The sequence below is a fragment of the Oncorhynchus mykiss genome, chromosome 7, assembly GCF_013265735.2.
Source record: "Oncorhynchus mykiss isolate Arlee chromosome 7, USDA_OmykA_1.1, whole genome shotgun sequence".
Taxonomy (NCBI): domain Eukaryota; kingdom Metazoa; phylum Chordata; class Actinopteri; order Salmoniformes; family Salmonidae; genus Oncorhynchus; species Oncorhynchus mykiss.
The window spans coordinates 4,746,659-4,774,420 of NC_048571.1; the positions used below are offsets into that span (position 1 = coordinate 4,746,659).

Here is a 27,762-nt window from a genome sequence, read left to right on the forward strand (position 1 = left end):
AACCTGTATCAGACCAGGTAGTAGTTAGTAGGATAGCCTTTAACCTGTATCAGACCAGGTAGTAGTTAGTAGGATAGCCTTTAACCTGTATCAGACCAGGTAGTAGTTAGTAGTATAGCCTTTAACCTGTATCAGACCAGGTAGTAGTTAGTAGTATAGCCTTTAACCTGTATCAGACCAGGTAGTAGCTAGTAGTATAGCCTTTAACCTGTATCAGACCAGGTAGTAGTTAGTAGTATAGCCTTTAACCTGTATCAGACCAGGTAGTAGTTAGTAGTATAGCCTTTAACCTGTATCAGACCAGGTAGTAGTTAGTAGGATAGCCTTTAACCTGTATCAGACCAGGTAGTAGTTAGTAGGATAGCCTTTAACCTGTATCAGACCAGGTAGTAGTTAGTAGTATAGCCTTTAACCTGTATCAGACCAGGTAGTAGTTAGTAGTATAGCCTTTAACCTGTATCCGACCAGGTAGTAGTTAGTAGGATAGCCTTTAACCTGTATCAGACCAGGTAGTAGTTAGTAGTATAGCCTTTAACCTGTATCAGACCAGGTAGTAGTTAGTAGTATAGCCTTTAACCTGTATCCGACCAGGTAGTAGTTAGTAGTATAGCCTTTAACCTGTATCAGACCAGGTAGTAGTTAGTAGGATAGCCTTTAACCTGTATCAGACCAGGTAGTAGTTAGTAGTATAGCCTTTAACCTGTATCCGACCAGGTAGTAGTTAGTAGGATAGCCTTTAACCTGTATCAGACCAGGTAGTAGTTAGTAGTATAGCCTTTAACCTGTATCAGACCAGGTAGTAGTTAGTAGTATAGCCTTTAACCTGTATCCGACCAGGTAGTAGTTAGTAGTATAGCCTTTAACCTGTATCAGACCAGGTAGTAGTTAGTAGTATAGCCTTTAACCTGTATCAGACCAGGTAGTAGTTAGTAGTATAGCCTTTAACCTGTATCAGACCAGGTAGTAGTTAGTAGGATAGCCTTTAACCTGTATCAGACCAGGTAGTAGTTAGTAGGATAGCCTTTAACCTGTATCAGACCAGGTAGTAGTTAGTAGTATAGCCTTTAACCTGTATCAGACCAGGTAGTAGTTAGTAGTATAGCCTTTAGCCTGTATCCGACCAGGTAGTAGGATAGCCTTTAGCCTGTATCCGACCAGGTAGTAGGATAGCCTTTAACCTGTATCAGACCAGGTAGTAGTTAGTAGTATAGCCTTTAACCTGTATCAGACCAGGTAGTAGTTAGTAGTATAGCCTTTAACCTGTATCAGACCATTTAGCAGTTAGCCTTTAACCTGGGTTAATGTGTTCCTGGCACCACCCACTGAGAGCCTCTCTCTCCTGGTACAGGGTAGTGATCCTGGTTCCGTCTGCATGGTCGACGATCACCGTCCCGTCTCTGTCCAGCACAGACATCACCTTGTCCTCCCGGGTGATAACAACCTGCTCACACAGAGACAAGGCAGAAGAGCTACTTTTACATATCACATGTGTAGGAAGTCAAAATGTTGACACCTTCAGAGTATCAGCTAACCCACCATTTTGGACTTTTGCAAAAGGTCGTGAGAAAACTCAAATGTGTTATTACCAACCACGATGTTAGCAAACCATGTTGCTGGTTCGTATGCTCACAGTTTGGCTGACAGGGTCTGTGGCTCTGAAGGCCAGGACCGGGCCAGGGTCTGTGGTCTGGTCCCCCATGGTGGCTACTCTGTGTCCGGAGGGGCTGGTGGTGACCCAACAGATCCCCTGTCTGCCCTGGGTGTTGTCTGACGACCTCTGCTCCTCCCTGGGCTCTGGGTCACTCTGACTCTGGTCAGCCCCCAGGCTCTGCTTGGAACCCAGTTTACCTGCCCAGACACACAACCCCTCATCTCCCCTTTGTCTTTCTCAAGCACCGATACTCAACAACATTAAAGGTTGTGAAGCCAATAGATTTCAGACTGACACAGTAACGGTCTAATAGGAAGACAAATCAAATATACAGTACCAGTCGGAAGTTTGGACACACCTACTTCTCCCAGGGTTTTGTTTATTTTTTACTATTGTAGATAAATAGTGAAGACATCAAAACTATGAAATAACACATATAGAAGAATCATGTAGTAACCAAAAAAGTGTTAAACAAATCAAAATATATTTCATATTTTAGATTATTCTATGTAGCCACCCTTGCCTTGATGACAGCTTTGCACACTCTTGGCATTCTCTCAACCAGCTTCATGAGGAATTATTTTCCAAGAGTCTTGAAGGAGTTCCCACATGCGCTGAGCACTTGTTGGCTGCTTTTCCTTCACTCTGCAGTCCAACTCATCCCAAACCACCTGGAATGGTTTGAGGTCAGGTGATTGTGGAGGCCAGGTCATCTGATGCAGCACTCCATCACTCTCCTTGGTCTAATAGACCTTACACAGCCTGGAGGTGTGTTTTGGGTCATTGTCCTGTTGAAAAACAAATGATAGTCCCACTAAGCGCAAACCAGATGGGATTGCATATCACTGCAGAATGCTGTGGTGACCATGCTGGTTAAGTGTGCCTTGAATCCTAAATAAATCACAGACAGTGTCACCAGCAAAGCACACCCACACCATCACACCTCCTCCTCCATGCTTCACGGTGGGAACCACACATGCTGAGATAATCCGTTCACCTACTCTGCGTCTCACAAAGACACAGCAGTTGGAACCAAAAATCTGAAATTTGGACTCATCAGACCAAAGGACAGATTTCCACCGGTCTAATGTCCCTTGCTTGTGTTTCTTGACCCAAGCAAGTCTCTTCTTCTTATCGGTGTCCTTTAGTAGTGGCTGGTAACTCTAATGAACTTATCCTACAGCAGAAGTAACTCTGGGTCTTCCTTTCCTGTGGCGGTCCTGATGAGAGCCAGTTTCATCACAGCAGAGGTAACTCTGGGTCTTCCTTTCCTGTGGCGGTCCTGATGAGAGACAGTTTCATCACATAGCTTGATGGTTTTTGCGACTGCACTTGAAGAAACTTTCAAAGTTCTATAAAATGTTCCGGATTGACTGACCTTCACGTCTTAAAGTAATGATGGACTGTCGTTTCTCTTTGCTTATTTGAGCTGTTCTTTCCATAAAATGGACATGGTCTTTTACCAAATAGGGCTCTTCTGTATACCACCACTACCATGTCACAACACAACTGATTGGCTCAAATGCATTAAGGAAAGAAATTCCACAAATTAACTTTCAACAATGCACACCTGTCAATTGAAATGCATTGCAGGTGACTACCTCATGAACCTGGTTGAGAGAATGCCAAGAGTGTGCAAAGCTGTCAGCAATGCAAAGGGTGGCTACTTTGAAGAATCTTAAATATAAAAATATATTTTGATCTGTTTAACACTTTTTTGGTTACTACATGATTCCATATGTGTTATTTCATAGTTGATGTGTTTCATAGTCTTCACTATTATTCTACAATATAGAACAAAAGTCAAAATAAAGAAAAACCCTTGGAAGGAGTAGGTTTTGACTGGTTCTCTATAAAAAACCTACGGATAAAAATCAAGGTCCATATGATTTGTTAGAGATGTGATTACCCTTCTTGTCCTTGCTGTCTTTTCTCTCCGGTATCGGAGTCTCCTTCACTACCTCTTCCTCCTTCGCAGGGGGTTCAGGAGGAGAGGAGACGATGGGTCCTGAGTCTGTACTGCTACTGACTGAACCGTCTGCAAACAGCACCTACACAGAGACAAATCAAATATTATTGGTCACATACACACGGTTAGCAGATGTTAATGCGAGTGTAGTGAAATGCTTGTGCTTCTAGTTCCGACCATGCAGTAATATCTAACAAGTAATCTAACAATTTCACAACAACTACCTAATACACACAAGTGTAAAGGAATGAATAAGAATATGTACATATAAATATGTGGATGAGCGATGGCCGAACGGCATAGGCAAGATGCAGTAGATGGTATAGAGTACAGTATATACAGTGCCTTGCGAAAGTATTCGGCCCCCTTGAACTTTGCGACCTTTTGCCACATTTCAGGCTTCAAACATAAAGATATAAAACTGTATTTTTTTGTGAAGAATCAACAACAAGTGGGACACAATCATGAAGTGGAACGACATTTATTGGACATTTCAAACTTTTTTAACTAATCAAAAACTGAGAAATTGGGCGTGCAAAATTATTCAGCCCCTTTACTTTCAGTGCAGCAAACTCTCTCTAGAAGTTCAGTGAGGATCTCTGAATGATCCAATGTTGACCTAAATGACTAATGATGATAAATACAATCCACCTGTGTGTAATCAAGTCTGCACTGTGATAGTCTCAGAGGTCCGTCAAAAGCGTAGAGAGCATCATGAAGAACAAGGAACACACCAGGCAGGTCCGAGATACTGTTGTGAAGAAGTTTAAAGCCGGATTTGGATACAAAAAAGATTTCCCAAACTTTAAACATCCCAAGGAGCACTGTGCAAGTGATAATATTGAAATGGAAGGAGTATCGGACCTCTGCAAATCTACCAAGACCTGGCCGTCCCTCTAAACTTTCAGCTCATACAAGGAGAAGACTGATTAGAGATGCAGCCAAGAGGCCCATGATCACTCTGGATGAACTGCAGAGATCTACAGCTGAGGTGGGAGACTCTGTCCATAGGACAACAATCAGTCGTATATTGCACAAATCTGGCCTTTATGGAAGAGTGGCAAGAAGAAAGCCATTTCTTAAAGATATCCATAAAAAGTGTTGTTTAAAGTTTGCCACAAGCCACCTGGGAGACACACCAAACATGTGGAAGAAGGTGCTCTGGTCAGATGAAACCAAAATTGAACTTTTTGGCAACAATGCAAAACGTTATGTTTGGCGTAAAAGCAACACAGCTCATCACCCTGAACACACCATCCCCACTGTCAAACATGGTGGTGGCAGCATCATGGTTTGGGCCTGCTTTTCTTCAGCAGGGACAGGGAAGATGGTTAAAATTGATGGCAAGATGGATGGAGCCAAATACAGGACCATTCTGGAAGAAAACCTGATGGAGTCTGCAAAAGACCTGAGACTGGGACGGAGATTTGTCTTCCAACAAGACAACGATCCAAAACATAAAGCAAAATCTACAATGGAATGGTTAAAAAATAAACATATCCAGGTGTTAGAATGGCCAAGTCAAAGTCCAGACCTGAATCCAATCGAGAATCTGTGGAAAGAACTGAAAACTGCTGTTCACAAATGCTCTCCATCCAACCTCACTGAGCTCGAGCTGTTTTGCAAGGAGGAATGGGAAAAAATGTCAGTCTCTCGATGTGCAAAACTGATAGAGACATACCCCAAGCAACTTACAGCTGTAATCGCAGCAAAAGGTGGCGCTACAAAGTATTAACTTAAGGGGGCTGAATAATTTTGCACGCCCAATTTTTCAGTTTTTGATTTGTTAAAAAAGTTTGAAATATCCAATAAATGTCGTTCCACTTCATGATTGTGTCCCACTTGTTGTTGATTCTTCACAAAAAAATACAGTTTTATATCTTTATGTTTGAAGCCTGAAATGTGGCAAAAGGTCGCAAAGTTCAAGGGGGCCGAATACTTTCGCAAGGCACTGTACATATCAGATGAGTAATGTAGGGTATGTAAACATTATATAAAGTGGGGAGGGAGGAGCTTAATGTGTGTGTGTGTGTGTGTATTGTGTTTGCCAGGAGGGAGGAGCTTAATGTGTGTGTGTGTGTGTGTGTGTGTGTGTGTGTGTGTGTGTGTGTGTGTATTGTGTTTGCCAGTACCTGTGTTGATCCGTCTCTCATGTACTTGACCACGGTGCCCTGACCAGTGATGACCCTAGACAACTCACTGTGTAACGATGGGTCTGTGAGGTGAGGCTCCCTACTGTCACTGCAGTGTAGGGGGAAAGTCTGTCTCACCAACACACACTGACCCTCTGGAGTACTGCCTACAGTAACCAAAACTACAGTTACACACACACACACTGACCCTCTGGAGTACTGCCTACAGTAACCAAAACTACAGTTACACACACACACACTGACCCTCTGGAGTACTGCCTACAGTAACCAAAACTACAGTTACACACACACCGTCTGGATACACACACACACTGTCTGGACACACACATACACTGTCTGGACACACACACACCGTCTGGACACACACACATACACTGTCTGGACACACACACACTGACCGTCTGTATCCTCCCTGAGGAACTGCAGCAGCAGACCACTGGGGGTGGAGAGGTTTAGTCTCTGGAACGGAGCGCTGCCAGATAACGCAGCCTGACCCACACACTCTCTGGTCTGGCAGGGGACAACACAGCCAGACACATGAAGGGAATAACACACAGCAGGTACGTCAACAGGAAGAACATAGATGACGAGAGCATAACGTTATACCATTGGTATCAGTATTACAACGTCGTCAACAACAAAACTCTACAACTGAACAGACGCTATGGAAACTAAATGTTTCTGTTGGTGACGGTCGATAGTATGGATCCACCTGCTCCTCTTCCTCTCTGTGTGTTGAAGACTTGTTGGTCTCTTTGGACGGCTGCACCCCCTTGGCGCTGTGGGAGGAGTTGAGTTTCTCCCGGGACAATGAGGAGGAGAGGAGGGTCGAGGGGACGGGGGAGAGACTGGAGTCTGTGGGCATGTCTAGATCAGAGTCCTGACCGGCCTCCATCTCACCTACAGACACGTCAACAAGCAGACTGTTACCGTAGTCACCTTAAAGCTAGACATCACCACACACAACATAGGGACCAGACTATGTGCCCATAACAGGAACAGTACACCAAGTGGTTTAATGACAGAGAAACAGACAGCATCAGTGTAAGGTGTTCACCCTGCTCCCCTGTGGGGCCGTAGTGACTGTAGGAGAGGTGGATGCCGCTGTCCAGCACAGCTGAGAAGGAGCCCAGCCAAACACTCTTATTGGTGGGACTCTGTGTCTCCATGGGGACCGCGTCCTTTGGGCTCTCCTCCTGGTGTCTGTTTGGCTGGGTGATGTGGCTGTACAAATGATGCTTGTCCTTCATCACACACACCTTGATGAGCGTCGACCCTGGAAACAGAACATCGGCTATGGCTATGTTTACACAGGCAGCCCAATTCTGATTTTTTTTTTTTACACTAATTGGTCTTTTGACCAATCACATCAGATCTTTTCACATCAGATCTTTTTCAGAACTCATCTGATTGGTCAAAAGACCAATTAGTGGGGAAAAAAAGATCAGAATTGGGCGGCCTGTGTAAACGCAGCCTTAGAGAATCAACGTGTGAATAAAAGAGAGCGAAAGTGTGTGTGTGTTCACCCTGGACAAAGTGGATGGTCTCCACCTGGATGTGGCCTCCGTCAGAGGGGTATAGGGAGTGGACCTGGCCTGAGACCTGGATCAGCTGCCCCTCCATGCTGTAACCAGTGAATCCCTTCACACACACACACACACATACACACACACACACACACACACACACACACACACACACACACACACACACACACACACAGTATTTAACATTTTTAAAAAGGTCCTCATTCTGTTGATATTGTTGCAGCAGATACTTTTTGGGTGAAAGGCACCATGCCATAACAGCACAGTAAAACATGATCTATCTAGTATCTGCTGGGACTATATCCCCATATCTCCTCACCCAGAAAACCAGTTACCAACCACAGAATGATGTCATTACTAGTATCTGCTGGGACTATATCCCCATATCTCCTCACCCAGAAAACCAGTTACCAACCACAGAATGATGTCATTACTAGTATCTGCTGGGACTATATCCCCATATCTCCTCACCCAGAAAACCAGTTACCAACCACAGAATGATGTCATTACTAGTATCTGCTGGGACTATATCCCCATATCTCCTCAACCAGAAAACCAGTTACCAACCACAGAATGATGTCATTACTAGTATCTGCTGGGACTATATCCCCATATCTCCTCACCCAGAAAACCAGTTACCAACCACAGAATGATGCCATTACGAAGATGGAATGCCATATTGTGCCTTTTAAAGGGTGTTTATAGACTCACAGTGAAGACGTCGGTGGGCGACTGCAGCTTCGCTCTCTGTTCTCCAGGGGTCCCCACAGCCAGGTCAGGGGTCACGTCCTCCCTGCTCTTCTTCGTGGTCGAGGGGGTTGTTTTCTTGTTCTCCTTGGACGAGTCGGCGCGCTCCGCCCCCTTCCCTCCTTTATCTTTCTTAGCTTTCTTCACCTGTTCCTCCTCCTTCTGTCTGTCCTGCTCTATCTTCCACGCCTGGACAGAGATGAGTTGGTATAGAACATCAGCAGCACAGTTAGAATCATCAGACTGTATTAAAGATACTGAAGACATGAATCACTATAAAACGGGGTGGAAGACAGTAAGACAGAGTCCGTTACTTTGAGCGAGTCTTCTCTGATGTACTGGTCTGGAGGACCTTCCTCTGGGACAGGAGACTTGGCTGGGGAGGCTTCAGGTACACAGGGACACAACGTTTACATCACAGGGGGACTGTAGCACTGTGACTACTAGTACTACTCTTAGTGCTGTTTTTCATCTATCGTAATTGATGTATCCAAGTTAATGAGTATGTATGTTATACCAATGGATTTCAGCCTGTTTTGACTGATATTTTGGCTTCCTTACTTGCAGTGTGTTTTGTTGAGACAGTGCCCTTCTTGGTGCCCTTAGCCGACTCTGTCCTGCCTTTCTCTGAGGAGTCAGGCGGGGTGGGCCCTCTCAGTTTCTCTGCCTCTCTCTTGGCCTGCAGAGCTAGCCACTTCACCTCCTCCTCCTCGGTCCAGTCAGATATAGAGTTGGCCACGTGCTCAAGGTACTTCCTGACGACAGAGAGGGAACGGTGGAAAGCGGTCGGGTTTTAATAAATACAATCCTAAACAGGATCCAGAGTCTAATGTACTCTGTGATTTTATCGTTTTCTAACACAAAAATAAATCAACAAAATGGGTTTGAAGAAAATATATATCCAACTGTTAAACAACTGATTTATTGCAAATGTGAAATTTGCTTGATATTTTAAAAACTGTACCTGAACCCAACGTTGGTGTGGAGGGCCATGTCCCATAATTCCTTGCACTGGCGTTGAGGGCTCATGGGATTGTGACAGACGATGAACAGGGTGTTGTCCAGACTACCACAGAAGGTGTCCATGCAGCGGTAGGACTGAGAGGCAGAGTGGAGAATCTACAGCAAGACAACAAGGGGGTCACTAGAACATGCTGTGGTTGTTTTCCTCTCTGTGTTCCCTGAGGATCACGAATGGTCACAAAAAGGAGCCAGAAATCAGAAGGTATTGATTGATGTTGACCTGGGGAAAGACATTGGCGTTGTGGTGCTCAGTATAGTGCCAGTCACTGAGCGATCGCATCCGGCTTCTCTGCATCTCAGTAACATCTACGACATCAGACAAACTCTCCTCTGATTCATCCTGGAGGTGGAACGCTTTACCTGTAGAGGAATCAGACCAACAGACCTGGAGGTAGACTAGTCTGGATTCAGACCAACACATCTGGTAGTAGACAAGTCTGGATTCAGACCAACAGACCTGGAGGTAGACTAGTCTGGATTCAGACCAACACATCTGATAGTAGACTAGTCTGGATTCAGACCAACAGACCTGGAGGTAGACTAGTCTGGATTCAGACCAACACATCTGGTAGTAGACTAGTCTGGATTCAGACAAACACATCTGGTAGTAGACTAGTCTGGATTCAAACCAACAGACCTGGTAGTAGACGAGTCTGGATTCAGACCAACAGACCTGGAGGTAGACTGGTCTGGATTCAGACCAACAGACCTGGAGGTAGACTAGTCTGGATTCAGACCAACAGACCTGGAGGTAGACTAGTCTGGATTCAGACCAACACATCTGGTAGTAGACTAGTCTGGATTCAGACCAACACATCTGGTAGTAGACTAGTCTGGATTCAGACCAACAGACCTGGTGGTAGACTAGTCTGGATTCAGACCAACACATCTGGTAGTAGATTATTCTGGATTCAGACCAACAGACCTGGTAGTAGACTAGTCTGGATTCAGACCAACAAATCTGGTAGTGGACTAGTCTGGATTCAGACCAACACATCTGGTAGTAGACTAGTCTGGATTCAGACCAACAGACCTGGTAGTAGACTAGTCTGGATTCAGACCAACACATCTGGTAGTAGACTAGTCTGGATTCAGACCAACAGACCTGGTAGTAGACTAGTCTGGATTCAGACCAACAGACCTGGTAGTAGACTAGTCTGGATTCAGACCAAAAGACCTGGTAGTAGACTAGTCTGGATTCAGACCAACACATCTGGTAGTAGACTAGTCTGGATTCAGACCAACAGACCTGGTAGTAGACTAGTCTGGATTCAGACCAACACATCTGGTAGTAGACTAGTCTGGATTCAGACCAAAAGACCTGGAGGTAGACTAGTCTGGATTCAGACCAACACATCTGGTAGTAGACTAGTCCGGATTCAGACCAACAGTTCTGGTAGTAGACTAGTCTGGATTCAGACCAACACATCTGGTAGTAGACTAGTCTGGATTCAGACCAACACATCTGGTAGGAGACTAGTCTGGATTCAGACCAACACATCTGGTAGTAGACTAGTCTGGATTCAGACCAACAGACCTGGTAGTAGACTAGTCTGGATTCAGACCAACACATCTGGTAGTAGACTAGTCTGGATTCAGACCAACACATCTGGTAGTAGACTAGTCTGGATTCAGACCAATATGTGTCACAGTACATTTGAAGTTTTTAACACACGGTTGCATAATGAGTGGGCTTCCAACAGCAGGTTTCACTTCAGTAACCTACAGGCTTTTTGAGGAGCTACTCTGCTGCTGTCTGACAGGTGGTAGGATATTCATCTCCTCAAACTAGTCTCTGTATGCTGTGCGCCTGTGATAAATAAGATGCATGACAACTAATGAAAATACACAAGCGGCAATTAAATTCCACTAAATTATGCAAATTAACCTATAGACCGATAAGCATGCCGGTCTATGTATTTTCAGCGGCAAACCGATTAACGGTTAAGCGTTAACATCCCTAGTGTCAGAGTTCATAGAACGTCTGTACCTTGTGTCTTGTTGATGTGTCTGAGGTAGTTCTTGGCGAAGCAGACCGGGTCGTCCCAGGGCAGGCAGGTAGGTTGAGGGGAACCAGCAGAGGTCAGTAGGCCTCCCTCCTCCAGCTGGGTCAGGGGCATGTTCTCAAACACAAACTGTCTGACCACTCTCTCCACCTCCGGCCAGCTCAGAGACTCTGTAAAGACACCCATCAGAATAACACAGGAGGTTGGTGGCAATTTCATTGGGGAGGACGGGCTCGTGGTACTGGCTGGAGCATAATAGGTGGAATTCCATTTGCTTCGTTCCAGCCATTATTATGAGCCGTCCTCCCCTCAGAAGCCTCCACTGCAGAACACCACACACTTATGCTGAATCCCAAATCAACCCCTAGTCCATCCTCCCTCATCCCTCCTCCCTAGTCCATCCTCCGTAGTCCCTCCTCCCTAGTCCCTCTTTCCTCATCCCTAGTCCCTCATCACTACACCCTCATCCCTAATCCCTAGTCGCTCATCACTTTAGTCACTTTAATAGATCTGATGCATTCTGATAGGTATAGAGCTATACGGTATAGAGCTATATGGATAGGTATAGAGCTATATGGTATAGAGCTATATGGTATAGAGCTATATGGTACAGAGCAATATGGTATAGAGCTATATGGTATAGAGCTATATGGATAGGTATAGAGCTATATGGTACAGAGCAATATGGTATAGAGCTATATGGTATAGAGCTATATGGTACAGAGCAATATGGTATAGAGCTATATGGTATAGAGCTATATGGATAGGTATAGAGCTACAGTGGGGAGAACAAGTATTTGATACACTGCCGATTTTGCAGGTCTTCCACTTACAAAGCATGTAGAGGTCTGTCATTTTTATCATAGGTACACTTCAACTGTGAGAGACGGAATCTAAAAAAAAATCCAGAAAATCACATTGTATGATTTTTAAGTAATTAATTAGCTTCACATTTGGGATGGTGTTCTTCGGCTTGCAAGCGTCCACCCTTTTCCTCCAAACATAGATGGTCATTATGGCCAAACAGTTCTATTGTTGTTTCATCAGACCAGAGGACATTTCTCCAAAAAGTACGATCTTTGTCCCATGTGCAGTTGGCTTTTTTATGGTCGTTCTGGAGCAGTGGCTTCTTCCTTGCTGAGCGGCCTTTCAGGTTATAGGACTTGTTTTACTGTGGATATAGATACTTTTGTACCTGTTTCCTCCAGCATCTTCACAAGGTCATTTGCTGTTGTTGGGGATTGATTTGCACTTTTCACACCAAAGTATGTTCATCTCTAGGAGACAGAACATGTCTCCTTCCTGAGCGGTATGACGGCTGCATGGTCCCATGGTGTTTATACTTGTGTACTATTGTTTGTACAGATGAACGTGGTACCTTTACGCGTTTGGAAATTGCTCCCAAGGAATAACCAGACTTGCGGAGGTCTACTATTTTTTTTCTGAGGTCTTGGCTGATTTCTTTTGATTTTCCCATGATGTCAAGCAAAGAGGCACTGAGTTTGAAGATAGACCTTGAAATACATCCACAGGTACACCTGCAATTGACTCAAATGATGTCAATTAGCCTATCAGAAGCTTCTAAAGCCATGACATCATTTTCTGGAATGTTCCAAGCTGTTTAAAGGCACAGTCAACTTAGTGTATTGAAACCTCTGACCCACTGGAATTGGGATACAGCGAATTATAAATTAAATAATCTGTCTCTAAACAATTGTTGAGAAAATTACTTGTGTCATGCACAATGCAGATGTCCTAACTGACTTGCCAAAACTATAGTTTGTTAACAATACATTTGTGGAGTGGTTGAAAAACGAGTGTATGTAAACTTCCGACTTCAACTGTATACAGCTATATGGTATATGGTATATGGTATATGGTATATGTTGAAAACTTGATTCAGTCTAGGGGAAGTAATTACCATATATTTTTTAACCCTATCAGATTCTTCAGATCTTGAGGAATGCCTAGAGAGTAGGAGGTAGGGGTCTATCTGGAATTCAGCATTTCACTCTGCTGATCTAACAGAGCACCACATTGGTAGTGATAGTACAGGATGGAACCTCTCCTTCCTCATGAAGTAGCCCACAGCTCAGACTCTCTCAGACTATTTATTCAGTTTAACTCTCCGTCTCCTCTCTCTAACATCATGGAGAATGTATTCATCCCACCAGCCAGTAGCAGCAGCAACCCACTGGGCACACACTGGTTGAATCAACGTTGTTTACACATCGTGGAATAGACGTTGAATTGACGTCTGTGCCCAGTGGGTGTCTCACCCCAGCCCAGAACCAACCAGCCAGGGTGATCATTTAACAGCATCCCACCATCTGTTGGTCTTTAGTGGGACTGTGCTCTGTAATTACCAAGACTAAATACAGGTTGGGCTGCAATAATAACACTACTCAGCGCACCTGAGCCACAATGCAATCTGGCTATCACGCTCAATTGGTCTGCATAAAATTCCATAGGCTATACAGACACACGTGTCTGTGTGTGTGTGATTTGTATATGCATGTGTGTGTGTGTGTGGTGTGTGGCTGTGTGTGAGTATGTGGTGTGGTGTGTGTGTCTGTGTGAGTGTGCATGGCTGTGTGTAAGTGTGTCTATGTGGCTGTGTGTGTCTGTGTGTGTGTTCTCTCCTCACCGTCGGTACAGTAGTGTGTGTGTGTGTGTTCTCTCCTCACCGTCAGTGCAGTAGTGTGTGTGTGTGTTCTCTCCTCACCGTCAGTGCAGTAGTGTGTGTGTGTTCTCTCCTCACCGTCGGTGCAGTAGTGTGTGTGTGTGTGTGTGTGTGTGTGTGTGTTCTCTCCTCACCGTCGGTGCAGTAGTGTGTGTGTGTGTGTTCTCTCCTCACCGTCGGTGCAGTAGTGTGTGTGTGTGTTCTCTCCTCACCGTCGGTGCAGTAGTGTGTGTGTGTGTGTGTGTGTGTGTGTGTGTTCTCTCCTCACCGTCGGTGCAGTAGTGTGTGTGTGTGTTCTCTCCTCACCGTCGGTGCAGTAGTGTGTGTGTGTGTGTGTGTGTGTGTGTGTGTGTGTGTGTTCTCTCCTCACCGTCGGTGCAGTAGTGTGTGTGTGTGTGTGTGTGTGTGTGTGTGTGTGTTCTCTCCTCACCGTCGGTGCAGTAGTGTGTGAGCTCCTGGATGCGGGCCAGTCTGGTTCTATTTCCACTCAGGGGGCGGACAGAGCGGAGAAGATTCCACACCGGAGTGTTTCTCATCATCTCTGTCTCTGTCTTCACCGCATCAACGCTGTTATGGACCTGCTACAACACAACACATCCCTCAGAGACCGTACCTGGAGGATACAGCTGCTGCAAATTACAGAGCCTGTGTGTGTGTGTGTGTGTGTGTGTGTGTGTGTGTGTGTGTCTGTGTGTCTGTGTGTGTGTGTGTGTGTGTGTGCGTGTGTGTCTCTCACAGGCAGGTGGTGCAGTCTCAGGGCTCTCTCGTCATGACAGTTGATCAGTAGAGGTCTCTGGTGCTCAGTCTTCTGCTGGGTGTTCTCCACAGCACCAAACGTCTCCCTCAACGTCTACCAATAAATACATCATGCTCTATGTTACGCAGGTCTATACATTGATTGGGAAAAAACATGAGGAACACCTTCCTAATATTGAGTTGCCCCCCTTTGACATCAGAACAGTCTCGATTCGTCCGGGCCTGGACTCTAAAAGGTGTGGAAAGCGTTCCACAGAGATGCTGGCCCATGTAGACTCCAATGCTTCCCACAGTTGTATCAAGTTGGCTGGATGTCCTTTGGGTGGTGGACCATTCTTGATAAACACTGGAAAGTGTGAAAAACCAGCAGCCTTGCAGTTCTTGACACACTCTAACCGGTGAATCTGGCACCTACTACCAAACCCCATTCAAAGTTACTTAAATCTTTTGTCTTGCTCATTCACCCTCTGAATGGCACATACACAATCCATGTCTCAATTGTCTCAAGGCCTAAAAATATTTTTTTAACCTGTCTCCTCCTCTTCATCTACACTGATTGAAGTGGATTTAACAAGTGACATCAATAAGGGATCATAACTTTAACCTGGATTCACCTGGTCAGTCTATGTCATGGAAAGAGCAGGTGTTCTTAATGTTTAGTACACTCAGTGTATAATCTATAGTCTACAGAAACCATACTATACTGGGGAAACAGTATATCAGGTATAGAGGGTCAGGGTGTAGTCTACAGTAATGAAACCATACTATACTGGGGAAACAGTATAACAGGTATAGAGGGTCAGGGTGTAGTCTACAGAAACCATACTATACTGGGGAAACAGTATAACAGGTATAGAGGGTCAGGGTGTAGTCTACAGAAACCATACTATACTGGGGAAACAGTATAACAGGTATAGAGGGTGAAGTCTACAGAAACCATACTATACTGGGGAAACAGTATAACAGGTATAGAGGGTCAGGGTGTAGTCTACAGTAATGAAACCATACTATACTGGGGAAACAGTATAACAGATATAGAGGGTCAGGGTGTAGTCTACAGAAACCATACTATACTGGGAAAACAGTATAACAGATATAGAGGGTCAGGGTGTAGTCTACAGAAACCATACTATACTGGGGAAACAGTATAACAGGTATAGAGGGTCAGGGTGTAGTCTACAGTAATGTACCTTCTTCTCCTGGTCTGAGCGAGGCAGAGACATGACAGCAGACAGCATGTAGTCTGCCAGGCTCTTCTCCAGGCTGTACACTCCCTTCTCTGAGTCTGCTGTAGACAGGGGAGGGATGTCCTGCTCTGTGGCCACCACCTGAACACACACACACACACACACACACACACACACACACACACACACACACACGCAAAGTCAACTAAAGGAGCTCAACCATTCATCCTCAGGAGTCTCTACTTATGTGTATATATATAATGTCTGGAGAGTCTTTCATGTAAACTCTCATGTAAAAAGTGAAGGTATGGAGGAGAATGGTGTTTTCTCAACTATAATAATGACCCTTGAGGGAAAGACAATACACATGCAGTAATACAATGAACCACATGGATTAAACCCAAACAGATCTGGGTTGAACAACTGTTGTCCTGGTTGACTGTAGTATGGTGATGATGGTTGGAGCCTACAGTGGAGGACCTGCTCCAGTGTAGTATGAACAGAACAGAACCTGCTCCAGTGTAGTATGAACAGAACAGAACCTGCTCCAGTGTAGTATGAACAGAACAGAACCTGCTCCAATGTAGTATGAACAGAACAGAACCTGCTCCAATGTAGTATGAACAGAACAGAACCTGCTCCAGTGTAGTATGAACAGAACAGAACCTGCTCCAGTGTAGTATGAAAAGAACAGAACCTGCTCCAGTGTAGTATGAACAGAACAGAACCTGCTCCAGTGTAGTATGAACAGAACAGAACCTGCTCCAATGTAGTATGAACAGAACAGAACCTGCTCCAATGTAGTATGAACAGAACAGAACCTGCTCCAGTGTAGTATGAACAGAACAGAACCTGCTCCAGTGTAGTATGAACAGAACAGAACCTGCTCCAATGTAGTATGAACAGAACAGAACCTGCTCCAGTGTAGTATGAACAGAACAGAACCTGCTCCAGTGTAGTATGAACAGAACAGAACCTGCTCCAATGTAGTATGAACAGAACAGAACCTGCTCCAATGTAGTATGAACAGAACAGAACCTGCTCCAGTGTAGTATGAACAGAACAGAACCTGCTCCAGTGTAGTATGAACAGAACAGAACCTGCTCCAATGTAGTATGAACAGAACAGAACCTGCTCCAGTGTAGTATGAACAGAACAGAACCTGCTCCAGTGTAGTATGAACAGAACAGAACCTGCTCCAATGTAGTATGAACAGAACAGAACCTGCTCCAGTGTAGTATGAACAGAACAGAACCTGCTCCAGTGTAGTATGAACAGAACCTGCTCCAATGTAGTATGAACAGAACAGAACCTGCTCCAGTGTAGTATGAACAGAACAGAACCTGCTCCAGTGTAGTATGAACAGAACAGAACCTGCTCCAGTGTAGTATGAACAGAACCTGCTCCAATGTAGTATGAACAGAACAGAACCTGCTCCAGTGTAGTATGAACAGAACAGAACCTGCTCCAGTGTAGTATGAACAGAACAGAACCTGCTCCAGTGTAGTATGAACAGAACAGAACCTGCTCCAGTGTAGTATGAACAGAACCTGCTCCAATGTAGTATGAACAGAACAGAACCTGCTCCAATGTAGTATGAACAGAACATGCTCCAATGTAGTATGAACAGAACAGAACCTGCTCCAATGTAGTATGAACAGAACATGCTCCAATGTAGTATGAACAGAACAGAACCTGCTCCAGTGTAGTATGAACAGAACAGAACCTGCTCCAGTGTAGTATGAAAAGAACAGAACCTGCTCCAGTGTAGTATGAAGGGAACAGAACCTGCTCCAATGTAGTTTGAACAGAACAGAACCTGCTCCAGTGTAGTATGAACAGAACAGAACCTGCTCCAATGTAGTTTGAACAGAACAGAACCTGCTCCAGTGTAGTATGAACAGAACAGAACCTGCTCCAATGTAGTATGAACAGAACAGAACCTGCTCCAGTGTAGTATGAACAGAACCTGCTCCAATGTAGTATGAACAGAACAGAACCTGCTCCAATGTAGTATGAACAGAACATGCTCCAATGTAGTATGAACAGAACAGAACCTGCTCCAGTGTAGTATGAAAAGAACAGAACCTGCTCCAGTGTAGTATGAACAGAACAGAACCTGCTCCAATGTAGTATGAACAGAACATGCTCCAATGTAGTATGAACAGAACAGAACCTGCTCCAATGTAGTATTTATTTTTTATTTTACCTTTATTTAACCAGGCAAGTCAGTTAAGAACAAATTCTTATTTTCAATGACGGCCTGGGAACAGTGGGTTAACTGCCTGTTCAGGGGCAGAACGACAGATTTGTACCTTGTCAGCTCGGGGGTTTGAACTCGCAACCTTCCGGTTACTAGTCCAACGCTCTAACCACTAGGCCACCCTGCCGCCCCGAGTATGAACAGAACATGCTCCAATGTAGTATGAACAGAACAGAACCTGCTCCAGTGTAGTATGAACAGAACAGAACCTGCTCCAATGTAGTATGAACAGAACAGAACCTGCTCCAATGTAGTATGAACAGAACAGAACCTGCTCCAATGTAGTATGAACAGAACAGAACCTGCTCCAGTGTAGTATGAACAGAACAGAACCTGCTCCAGTGTAGTATGAAAAGAACAGAACCTGCTCCAGTGTAGTATGAACAGAACAGAACCTGCTCCAGTGTAGTATGAAAAGAACAGAACCTGCTCCAGTGTAGTATGAAAAGAACAGAACCTGCTCCAATGTAGTATGAACAGAACAGAACCTGCTCCAGTGTAGTATGAACAGAACAGAACCTGCTCCAGTGTAGTATGAACAGAACAGAACCTGCTCCAATGTAGTATGAACAGAACAGAACCTGCTCCAATGTAGTTTGAACAGAACAGAACCTGCTCCAATGTAGTATGAACAGAACAGAACCTGCTCCAATGTAGTATGAACAGAACAGAACCTGCTCCAGTGTAGTATGAACAGAACAGAACCTGCTCCAGTGTAGTATGAACAGAACAGAACCTGCTCCAATGTAGTATGAAGAGAACAGAACAGAACCTGCTCCAATGTAGTTTGAACAGAACAGAACCTGCTCCAGTGTAGTATGAACAGAACAGAACCTGCTCCAATGTAGTATGAACAGAACAGAACCTGCTCCAATGTAGTATGAACAGAACAGAACCTGCTCCAATGTAGTATGAACAGAACAGAACCTGCTCCAGTGTAGTATGAAGAGAACAGAACAGAACCTGCTCCAGTGTAGTATGAACAGAACAGAACCTGCTCCAGTGTAGTATGAACAGAACAGAACCTGCTCCAGTGTAGCATGAAGAGAACAGAACAGAACCTGCTCCAGTGTAGTATGAACAGAACAGAACCTGCTCCAGTGTAGTATGAACAGAACAGAACCTGCTCCAGTGTAGTATGAAGGGAACAGAACCTGCTCCAGTGTAGTATGAAGGGAACAGAACCTGCTCCAGTGTAGTATGAAGGGAACAGAACAGAACCTGCTCCCAGTGTAGTATGAAGGGAACAGAACCTGCTCCAGTGTAGTATGAAGGGAACAGAACAGAACCTGCTCCAGTGTAGTATGAAGGGAACAGAACCTGCTCCAGTGTAGTATGAAGGGAACAGAACCTGCTCCAGTGTAGTATGAAGGGAACAGAACAGAACCTGCTCCCAGTGTAGTATGAAGGGAACAGAACCTGCTCCAGTGTAGTATGAAGGGAACAGAACCTGCTCCAGTGTAGTATGAAGGGAACAGAACAGAACCTGCTCCCAGTGTAGTATGAAGGGAACAGAACCTGCTCCAGTGTAGTATGAAGGGAACAGAACAGAACCTGCTCCAGTGTAGTATGAAGGGAACAGAACCTGCTCCAGTGTAGTATGAAGGGAATAGAACAGAACCTGCTCCAGTGTAGTATGTTGGGAACAGAACCTGCTCCAGTGTAGTATGAAGGGAACAGAACCTGCTCCAGTGTAGTATGAAGGGAACAGAACCTGCTCCAGTGTAGTATGAAGGGAACAGAACCTGCTCCAGTGTAGTATGAAGGAAACAGAACCTGCTCCAGTGTAGTATGAAGGGAACAGAACAGAACCTGCTCCAGTGTAGTATGAAGGAAACAGAACCTGCTCCAGTGTAGTATGAAGGGAACAGAACCTGCTCCAGTGTAGTATGAAGGGAACAGAACAGAACCTGCTCCAGTGTAGTATGAAGGAAACAGAACCTGCTCCAGTGTAGTATGAAGGGAACAGAACCTGCTCCAGTGTAGTATGAAGGGAACAGAACCTGCTCCAGTGTAGTATGAAGGGAACAGAACCTGCTCCAGTGTAGTATGAAGGGAACAGAACCTGCTCCAGTGTAGTATGAAGGGAACAGAACCTGCTCCAGTGTAGTATGAAGGGAACAGAACTTGCTCCAGTGTAGTATGAAAGAAACAGAACAGAACCTGCTCCAGCATGCAGTGTAGTATGAGGGGAACAGAACCTGCTCCAGTGTAGTATGAAGGGAACAGAACCTGCTCCAGTGTAGTATGAAGGGAACAGAACCTGCTCCAGTGTAGTATGAAAGAAACAGAACAGAACCTGCTCCAGCATGCAGTGTAGTATGAGGGGAACAGAGGAGGCTTCAGGAGGAATCTGGTCCAGCAGGTCGTTATAGTAACGCATGTCCACATCAGTACTCAAAGCAGCCGGTTCAGGGTCTGCTGGGACAACAACAGAGATCAGCTCCCTGGGTTAGGGTCAATTCACTTTCATTCAGCTATCAGTTAACTGTAATCATTTACTTGAACTATCCATTATAACATCAACTGTCCTCCAGTGTGTTTGTGAAGCTGTAGAATACCTGGAGTGGTTTCCTCTTGGGCTTGTCTCTTCTTGGACCCAGGTGTCTGAGGCGTTGTGGTCTGAACCGTCTGAGATATGACAGAAAATATTCCTCAACATTTCTGCTACATGTAGAAACAGAAAACAGGCCTACATGAAATAAAGACAGTATTGTGTATATTCAGTATGGTTTCCTGCTCCATCCACCAGTCAGTTCATCCTGTGTGTGCATGCATGTGTGTTTCTGGTACAGTACCTCTGCAGGGCTGTCCTGGGTGGTGCGTGCCACAGCCCTGGGGACAGATTGCACCTGGACCAGTCTCATGTTGTTCAGGTAGTGTTGATGCTGTCTCCTCCAGTCCAGACAGTCATAGATCAGACAAGCCACGTCTTCAAACAGACGTGTCCCAAACCCAAGCTACAACACAACATATTAACATGGCATTTTAAGTACATTATATAAAAGAATCATAATTAAAGAAAGACCCACACACTGCTCTTGTCAATGTTTATTGCTTAGGTGTCAGACTCTCGGCCTTCTCGTCAGAAGAAGAAGAAGAAGGGGAAGAAGAAAGAGGAGGAACAGAAAAAGAAGGAGCAGCAGCAGCAGAAGAAGCAGAAGAAGAAGAATCAGAAGAAGCAGCAGAAGAAGAAGAAGCAGAAGAAGCAGCAGAAGAAGAAACAGATGAAGCAGCAGCAGAAGAAGAAGAAGAAGCAGCAGCAGCAGAAGAAGAAGAAGAAGCAGAATCAGAAGAAGAAGAAGCAGAAAAAGAAGGAGCAGAAGAAGAAGGAGCAGCAGTAGAAGAAGAATCAGAAGAAGAAGAAGGAGCAGCAGCAGAAGAAGAAGAATCAGAAGAAGAAGAAGGAGCAGCAGAAGAAGAATCAGAATCAGAAGAAGAAGAAGCAGAAGAAGAAGGAGCAGAAGAAGAAGGAGCAGAAGCAGATGAAGAAGGAGCAGCAGCAGAAGAAGAAGAATCAGAAGAAGAAGGAGCAGCAGTAGAAGAAGAATCAGAAGAAGAAGAAGGAGCAGCAGCAGCAGAAGAAGAATCAGAAGAAGAAGAAGGAGCAGCAGAAGCATAAGAATCAGAAGAAGAAGAAGGAGCAGCAGCAGCAGAAGAAGAATCAGAAGAAGAAGAAGGAGCAGCAGAAGCATAAGAATCAGAAGAAGAAGAAGGCAAGGAAATCACCATAGCCTCTGGGCTATCCTTGTCTTGTGGTGGCAGGATCTCTTTAGCGGTGTGACTGAGGCGGGCCACATCAAACAGCTTGGAGAATGCTGAGCCACTGTTTAGCACCCCTTCCAACTGACCCCAGAACTGCTCCTGTTGTCTTCTCCTAATGTTAGTCTCCGCGTCTACAGGAACACAACAGCAGCATTTAGCAACACAACTCATATTAAAATTAGATTGATTGAAAGATCAATACTGTACTGACAATATGAAATACTGTCAAATACCTCTGCTGTGTTTGATTCAGTTTACCCTGGCTGTACAATGAAACCAGTGGAACAAAAGATTCAAGATCCCAGGCTAAATCAATCCAAACCTCACATTGATGCCACTCTATGTCTTACCCACATCCAGGGGTGTGTCATCACTCCCTTCCAGTGATCCCTCTGGCCGGTCTGGTCTCTGTGAGGTCAGCTTGATAACGTTGGACACATGGACCCCCAGGGAGTCCAGCACAGAGACCAGCTGAGCCTGCTGGAAGCCCACCACCAGGATGTAGTGCTGAGGACCATCGTCTGGTTCATCATCTAGACACACACACATGAAAGCATGAGAGAGAGAGAGAGAGCGAGAGAGAGAGAGAGAGAGAGAGAGAGAGAGAGAGAGAGAGAGAGAGAAAGAGAGAGAGAGAAAGAAAGAAAGAGAGAGACAGAGAGAGACAGAGAGAGACAGAGAGAGAGAGAGAGAGAGAGAGAGAGAGAGAGAGAGAGAGAGAGAGAGAGAGAGAGAGAGAGAGAAAGAGAGCGAGAGAGAGAACCTCCCAGTCACCCCAACACAAAGTAACAACCAACCTCATACTAACAACCTAACAGTACTACTATACTGTATGTGTGATGATTGAGACAGAGTAGACTTCTCACCTATATACTTGTTGGTCTCATCCTCCTCGCCCCTCTTTTTCAGCTTGGTGTCCTTGGTTGGGGCGCTGGGCTCTGCCCCTTTCTTTCCCTTGTCACCTTTGGCGGCAGGCTTGGCACCACCTTTGTCTTTGGTTGGGGAGGCATTGCCAACCTTGCCCTTACCCTTCTCCTCAGCAGCCTGGGAGAGAGTGGATTAAACTAAAGTGGTGCTAATACTGCATACTGCGGTTCAAATCCGGGTCTCCTCTGTGAAGGAAGACTGCGTTAGCCTGCTGAGTTGAAGCCTAGGCATTAACAGGTAGCGCAGGCTAGTCTTCATGTCTCAGACAAGGTTTCTTATCACCCATGTTACAATATTACTATAACTCTGACTCTATCTGACAATAACACTTCAAAAGATTCTCTAGGAAAGCTGACTGTTGCCAGGGCGATAAGACGACTGATGATTGTTGATGGCTGTCAGGAGTTCCTTCCTACCCTCATCTCTGTGGCTCTCTTCTGCTGGTCGTTGGCCTTGACTCCCAGGAGCTGGAACTTGAGCAGTTTACCCAGCAGGTCACAGGGCAGCTCCTCTCCTGCATCCTGCAGGACCTTGGCTGCCTCCATCACCTTCATAGACAAACAACATACTTGATGTAGAATAGACAGAGACTGAGTAATAGTTGTAATTTATTGGGCAAGACTCTTTCTTTGCTGCTTCGTAAATGTGTCTTTTGAAATGAATAGCCTATAGAGCACATTTTACTGAAAAATGGGTGCATTACATACCTCATAAAACATGGGTACATCCTTGGTCTTCTTGATTTTTGGGTTTCCCAGTTCATGGATCTGTGAAGCATTTCATTCATTGGTTGATATACACTTGACTGTGAACAATCAGACTTTGTGTCACTGACCTTTTCTAGGGTGGTGTCCCAGGTGACCACGCTGAAGAGCCTGCGAAGGGGCTGCTGTACGGCCAGCAGCAGAGCACCGGTCAGCTCCTCATCCTCCAGCCTCTCTCCAACCACCAGAGAAATGCTGGCCTTCCAAGTCTCCTAGCATCATCATCATCAGACAACACTGATCAGTGAAGAACAACAACATAGCCAAGTGGCAAGTGAAGTCACTCCCTGCTTGTGTAGCTGGCCCCTTAAAGTTTAGTGTGTTTAAACAGCGTTTCACTAGCTAGATATCTAGCTAAAGATAGCAAGCTGTTAACGTTCCCTACCTCCTCAAATGGTGCATTAGTGAGTCCAGTTTCCCAACCTTTGTTTCCAACTGCCGTTGCACCAGCAGCAGACACTGTCCCGCTTTTCACTCTTTTTGGTGGCATTTCCTTACCGTTTTCGGAGAGAAACTGACCTATTGACTTGAATCAAATTGCATTATATTATGAAATCTCTTGAACTTAACGTAAACTAAAACAGCCACTTCCAGCTGTTAGCTTGCTAGCTGACGTTAGCTAGCATGGCTCTTCTGTGTACAGTCCCCTGACGCTTCGGTTGCTCTTAGCAACAGGTTGAAGGGGCGGGTCATCAGTCATGCAAAATGACATCTTAACTTTTAATTGTATTTATTTATTAATTTATTAAACAAATTGCCAAAAGACGCACTACTGAATATACCACTATTAATAGAAATCCACGTTCAACTCCCAACACAAAAGACACAGAGACCACATTTAATCAATTATTTTTATCCGTTTTTTTTCATACAATCATAAGGAGTGACATGGAGAAAAACGCTTTGCATAGAGTGAAGCTCTGACAAAGACACAGCCTCGAACCCCCCAGCAGACAGTAGTATCTAATCCTAGAGTCCTGCCGGTCACAGGACCAGACAGGCAGACAGCCAGCCAGAGAGGAACAGGCACAACATTCCATTACAAAAAGGTGAGAACAACTGAAACATGGATGCAACTTTCAAATTGGTCACAATTGGTGATAATATATATATATGCATGTTGTGTTGTAGTTAAAGTGTTTCTGTGAGTAAAGAAGTAGTGGGTTGGTGTGATGGGCTATCGGTCGGTTACTCAGTGACGGTGGTGAATGTGAAGACCATGGAGGTTGAGAGACCGAGACTTGGATGAATAGAGTCAAAAGCTCCAATTAAAGCCCCAAAACATTGGTACATTCAGTGCAGATCAGGGTCTCCAACCTTTTCTGACATTAGATCTACTCATTTCTTACTAGATTTTAAAATAGGCCCATTCTTCTCCTCTCCCCTGCAACTCTTCTCCGGATCCTTGATACAAAAGAGAAAGTAGTGCAGTGTATTTTCTGTCAACATACCTGGTAAAATAACGATTAACAAACAACTCTAAAATCAGAGATTTGTTGTCAGTGTTGCTTTTCCTGCTTTTAGAATTTTTTTCACTTTCAAAATTACAAATGTTCATGGAAACAACTAAATGGGATGTTCTGAGTCCATGTCACTTGTTAAATCCCCTCTGAGGACAATTTAGGTCTGGAAGAAAACTAACAAATGTAGATATCTTTGTGTAATTTTCCTGTAATTGCGCATCTGAGTGAGGAATGTGCCAGTCTAGCAATGGTTCCATACTGCTGCGCATTTCATGGCAAAGTTTTCAAATAACAGATACTCATTATATACTTCTGAAGGGTAAGCCTACTTGCAATAAATATTTAATTGAAAAGGTTTTAGGGAAAGTATTTCTGTCAACTCACATGATGGTTTATCACGTCAACTGGCTGGAGTGATGGACAAACGCGCGCACCACTCAGACAGACAGGGGCAATGTTGCTGGGAATTCATTGGCAGACAGAGAAACGTGTACTAAGAACTTCTTACAAGCCATCCCAGGACATGTACAGTATTCCCATCCACTACAAGACCATGGTGCATACCTACGAAACACCAAGAGAAACTTCCCCTCCCTAGCTTCAGTCTTTCAGTCTAAACTACACCAGAACCCGTCCCACCTAGCTACAATTTATTAAGATGAATGCACTAACTGTAAATCGCTCTGGATCAGAGCGTCTGATTTATTACTAAAATGTCAAAATAATAAAACATAAAAATACATGTAATGCCACTGTGTACTTCCCTTTCTTTTAGTATGTTTTTACCGTAAAACATGTCATATATCTGCCCTCAGTCTCTCACTGGCCCTGGGATGATGGAAGAGAATGCAGGAAGTTGTTCTATTTCAGTCCCTTACATTCTGTTAGCTACATTCCACAGTCTCGGGACGTGATGGTGGCTGGGTGGGGTCACAGCCCTGAAACAAAGACATTGGGCGCGTTTCATGTCATCGTTATTGCAGTCGACACACTGCTCAGATGATAGTCCCTCACAACGTCTGGAAAAGTATTTACCTTCTGTCAACTCACATGATGGTTTATCACGTTTATCAGGAAGGTGTTCTATATCACATTAATATGATATACATATAATATGGTAATCGGCTAAAATGCTCAGCAGCAGCGCGACTGCAATAAAGCGCGACCTGGAACGCACCCTGAGAGTAGAATATGGTGGTATCAGAAGGCAGACTAAGGCCTTCTGACTAAGGCAGAGTATGAAGTGAAAAACATGACAAATATGTGTTTCTATAACTCTTCCTTCATATTCTCATTACTCCTTGTCTTAAAACTTCCTAGTACTGTAGATACGTCTATAAAATATATTTTTTCCCCTCACTTGAAAACCGACATTCCACCCATCAAAACAGTCAGTGTAATAGCATACCATGGGCACCTGTGCTTATATATGACTTCAACATGTTCTCTGTCACGAGTCTCTATTAAGCTTTAAATGTCCCTTGACCTTACCATCACCCACACACAGATCACATTATAATTGCATGATGTAAGCCTGTGTGTGTGTGTGTGTGTGTGTGTGTGTGTGTGTCTCGACATGCAGGTTGTTAATCACCATGTTTTACTTTCATTATCATGGTCATACAAACATCTGTCATTATACGATGTTATATCAGGGGTCCCAAACCCTATTGAAATAGGAACATATCAAACCAACAAATTCAATTAGGTGGCAATCAGGATAATAAGTAGAAGCAAGTTAAAAACAAAGAGCAACAACCAAACATGAGGGATTTGAAAAGTTCAGATCACCCTCTACTCTGGCAGTGTAGGTCAATGATAAAGTGACGATGACAATCAACATACTTGCAAACAATGAAAAGAGCTAAAACACTGAAAGAGTGTGTGTGAGCTTGTGTCTAACATTATGGGAAAGCCAACTCAATGTAATGTCTTTATCGAAACAATCCGTAGCTGAGTTTGGTTATCCGTGCTAATGGCTTGCCCTGAAGTCTGGTAAGAATGAGGCAGCCGTTTAGATTTGACGAGTCATCGAGAGACGTACAAAAACCACACATTTAAGCGCATCATCATCGTGATATCAGTCTGTACATTCAAAAAACATATCGTTGTTTGTGGCCGTTACAAAATGCATTTTGCAGATAGATGAACAGCCTGTAGAGAGATCCAAGTTCAGCTTCACCACACAAACACCATCGCATCACGATAGGCTACTTCAGTGTTCTGTTCTAGAACACACCTGTCAGAGTGTTCAACAAGCTCAGGTCACAAAGCTGCCTGGACCTTGATTGGTTGGTTCTCTTTCCCAGACAGGACAGGAGGCGTGGCCACAGCAGCTGAAGAGCACCTGTATTGTCTTCCTTCATCTCTTCCTCTCTCCTCTCATCCCCTTCTCCAGGAGCAACACTGTCCTGTGATGTCGGCCTCAGCCTCTCAGAGGAGAGATGTCCTGTAATGTCGGCCTCAGCCTCTCAGAGGAGAGATGTCCTGTGATGTCGGCCTCAGCCTCTCAGAGGAGAGATGTCCTGTGATGTCGGCCTCAGTCTCTCAGAGGAGAGATGTCCTTTGATGTCGGCCTCGGCCTCTCAGAGGAGCGATGTCCTGTGATGTCGGCCTCGGCCTCTCAGAGGAGTAGATGTCCTGTGATGTTGGCCTCGGCCTCTCAGAGGAGCGATGTCCTGTGATGTCGGCCTCGGCCTCTCAGAGGAGAAGATGTCCTGTGATGTCGGCCTCGGCCTCTCAGAGGAGCGATGTCCTGTGATGTCGGCCTCAGCCTCTCAGAGGAGAGATGTCCTGTGATGTCGGCCTCAGCCTCTCAGAGGAGAGATGTCCTGTGATGTCGGCCTCAGCCTCTCAGA

The 27,762-nt window shown here is 44.8% G+C and overlaps 2 protein-coding genes across 2 annotated transcripts in view; both read right to left on the bottom strand.

Annotated features, from left to right (window-relative positions):
* Positions 1-24,141, bottom strand: part of LOC110519049 (sperm-associated antigen 17) — a 43,170-nt gene extending 19,029 nt beyond the window's left edge. The window contains exons 1-26 of the mRNA XM_036984387.1: positions 24,094-24,141; positions 23,513-23,653; positions 23,094-23,225; positions 22,617-22,794; positions 22,101-22,283; positions 21,715-21,881; positions 20,784-20,945; positions 20,547-20,616; positions 20,285-20,406; positions 15,726-15,863; positions 14,516-14,629; positions 14,210-14,360; positions 11,081-11,266; positions 9,311-9,450; positions 9,032-9,186; positions 8,629-8,822; positions 8,382-8,452; positions 8,032-8,256; positions 7,300-7,414; positions 6,831-7,067; positions 6,486-6,673; positions 6,172-6,283; positions 5,753-5,919; positions 3,561-3,702; positions 1,631-1,848; positions 1,294-1,441 (exon numbers count right to left, since the gene is read on the bottom strand). Coding sequence (XP_036840282.1) covers positions 1,294-1,441; positions 1,631-1,848; positions 3,561-3,702; positions 5,753-5,919; positions 6,172-6,283; positions 6,486-6,673; positions 6,831-7,067; positions 7,300-7,414; positions 8,032-8,256; positions 8,382-8,452; positions 8,629-8,822; positions 9,032-9,186; positions 9,311-9,450; positions 11,081-11,266; positions 14,210-14,360; positions 14,516-14,629; positions 15,726-15,863; positions 20,285-20,406; positions 20,547-20,616; positions 20,784-20,945; positions 21,715-21,881; positions 22,101-22,283; positions 22,617-22,794; positions 23,094-23,225; positions 23,513-23,653; positions 24,094-24,141 — 3,904 coding nt within the window. The remainder of the gene's footprint in view (positions 1-1,293; positions 1,442-1,630; positions 1,849-3,560; positions 3,703-5,752; positions 5,920-6,171; positions 6,284-6,485; positions 6,674-6,830; positions 7,068-7,299; positions 7,415-8,031; positions 8,257-8,381; positions 8,453-8,628; positions 8,823-9,031; positions 9,187-9,310; positions 9,451-11,080; positions 11,267-14,209; positions 14,361-14,515; positions 14,630-15,725; positions 15,864-20,284; positions 20,407-20,546; positions 20,617-20,783; positions 20,946-21,714; positions 21,882-22,100; positions 22,284-22,616; positions 22,795-23,093; positions 23,226-23,512; positions 23,654-24,093) is intronic.
* Positions 24,142-24,159: 18 nt separating this feature from the next.
* Positions 24,160-27,762, bottom strand: part of LOC110512788 (E3 ubiquitin-protein ligase HECW2) — an 83,958-nt gene continuing 80,355 nt past the window's right edge. Inside the window, exon 31 of the mRNA XM_036982120.1 lies at positions 24,160-27,762. This exon is cut by the window's right edge and continues 665 nt beyond it. The gene's annotated coding sequence lies outside the window, so the exon portion shown is untranslated.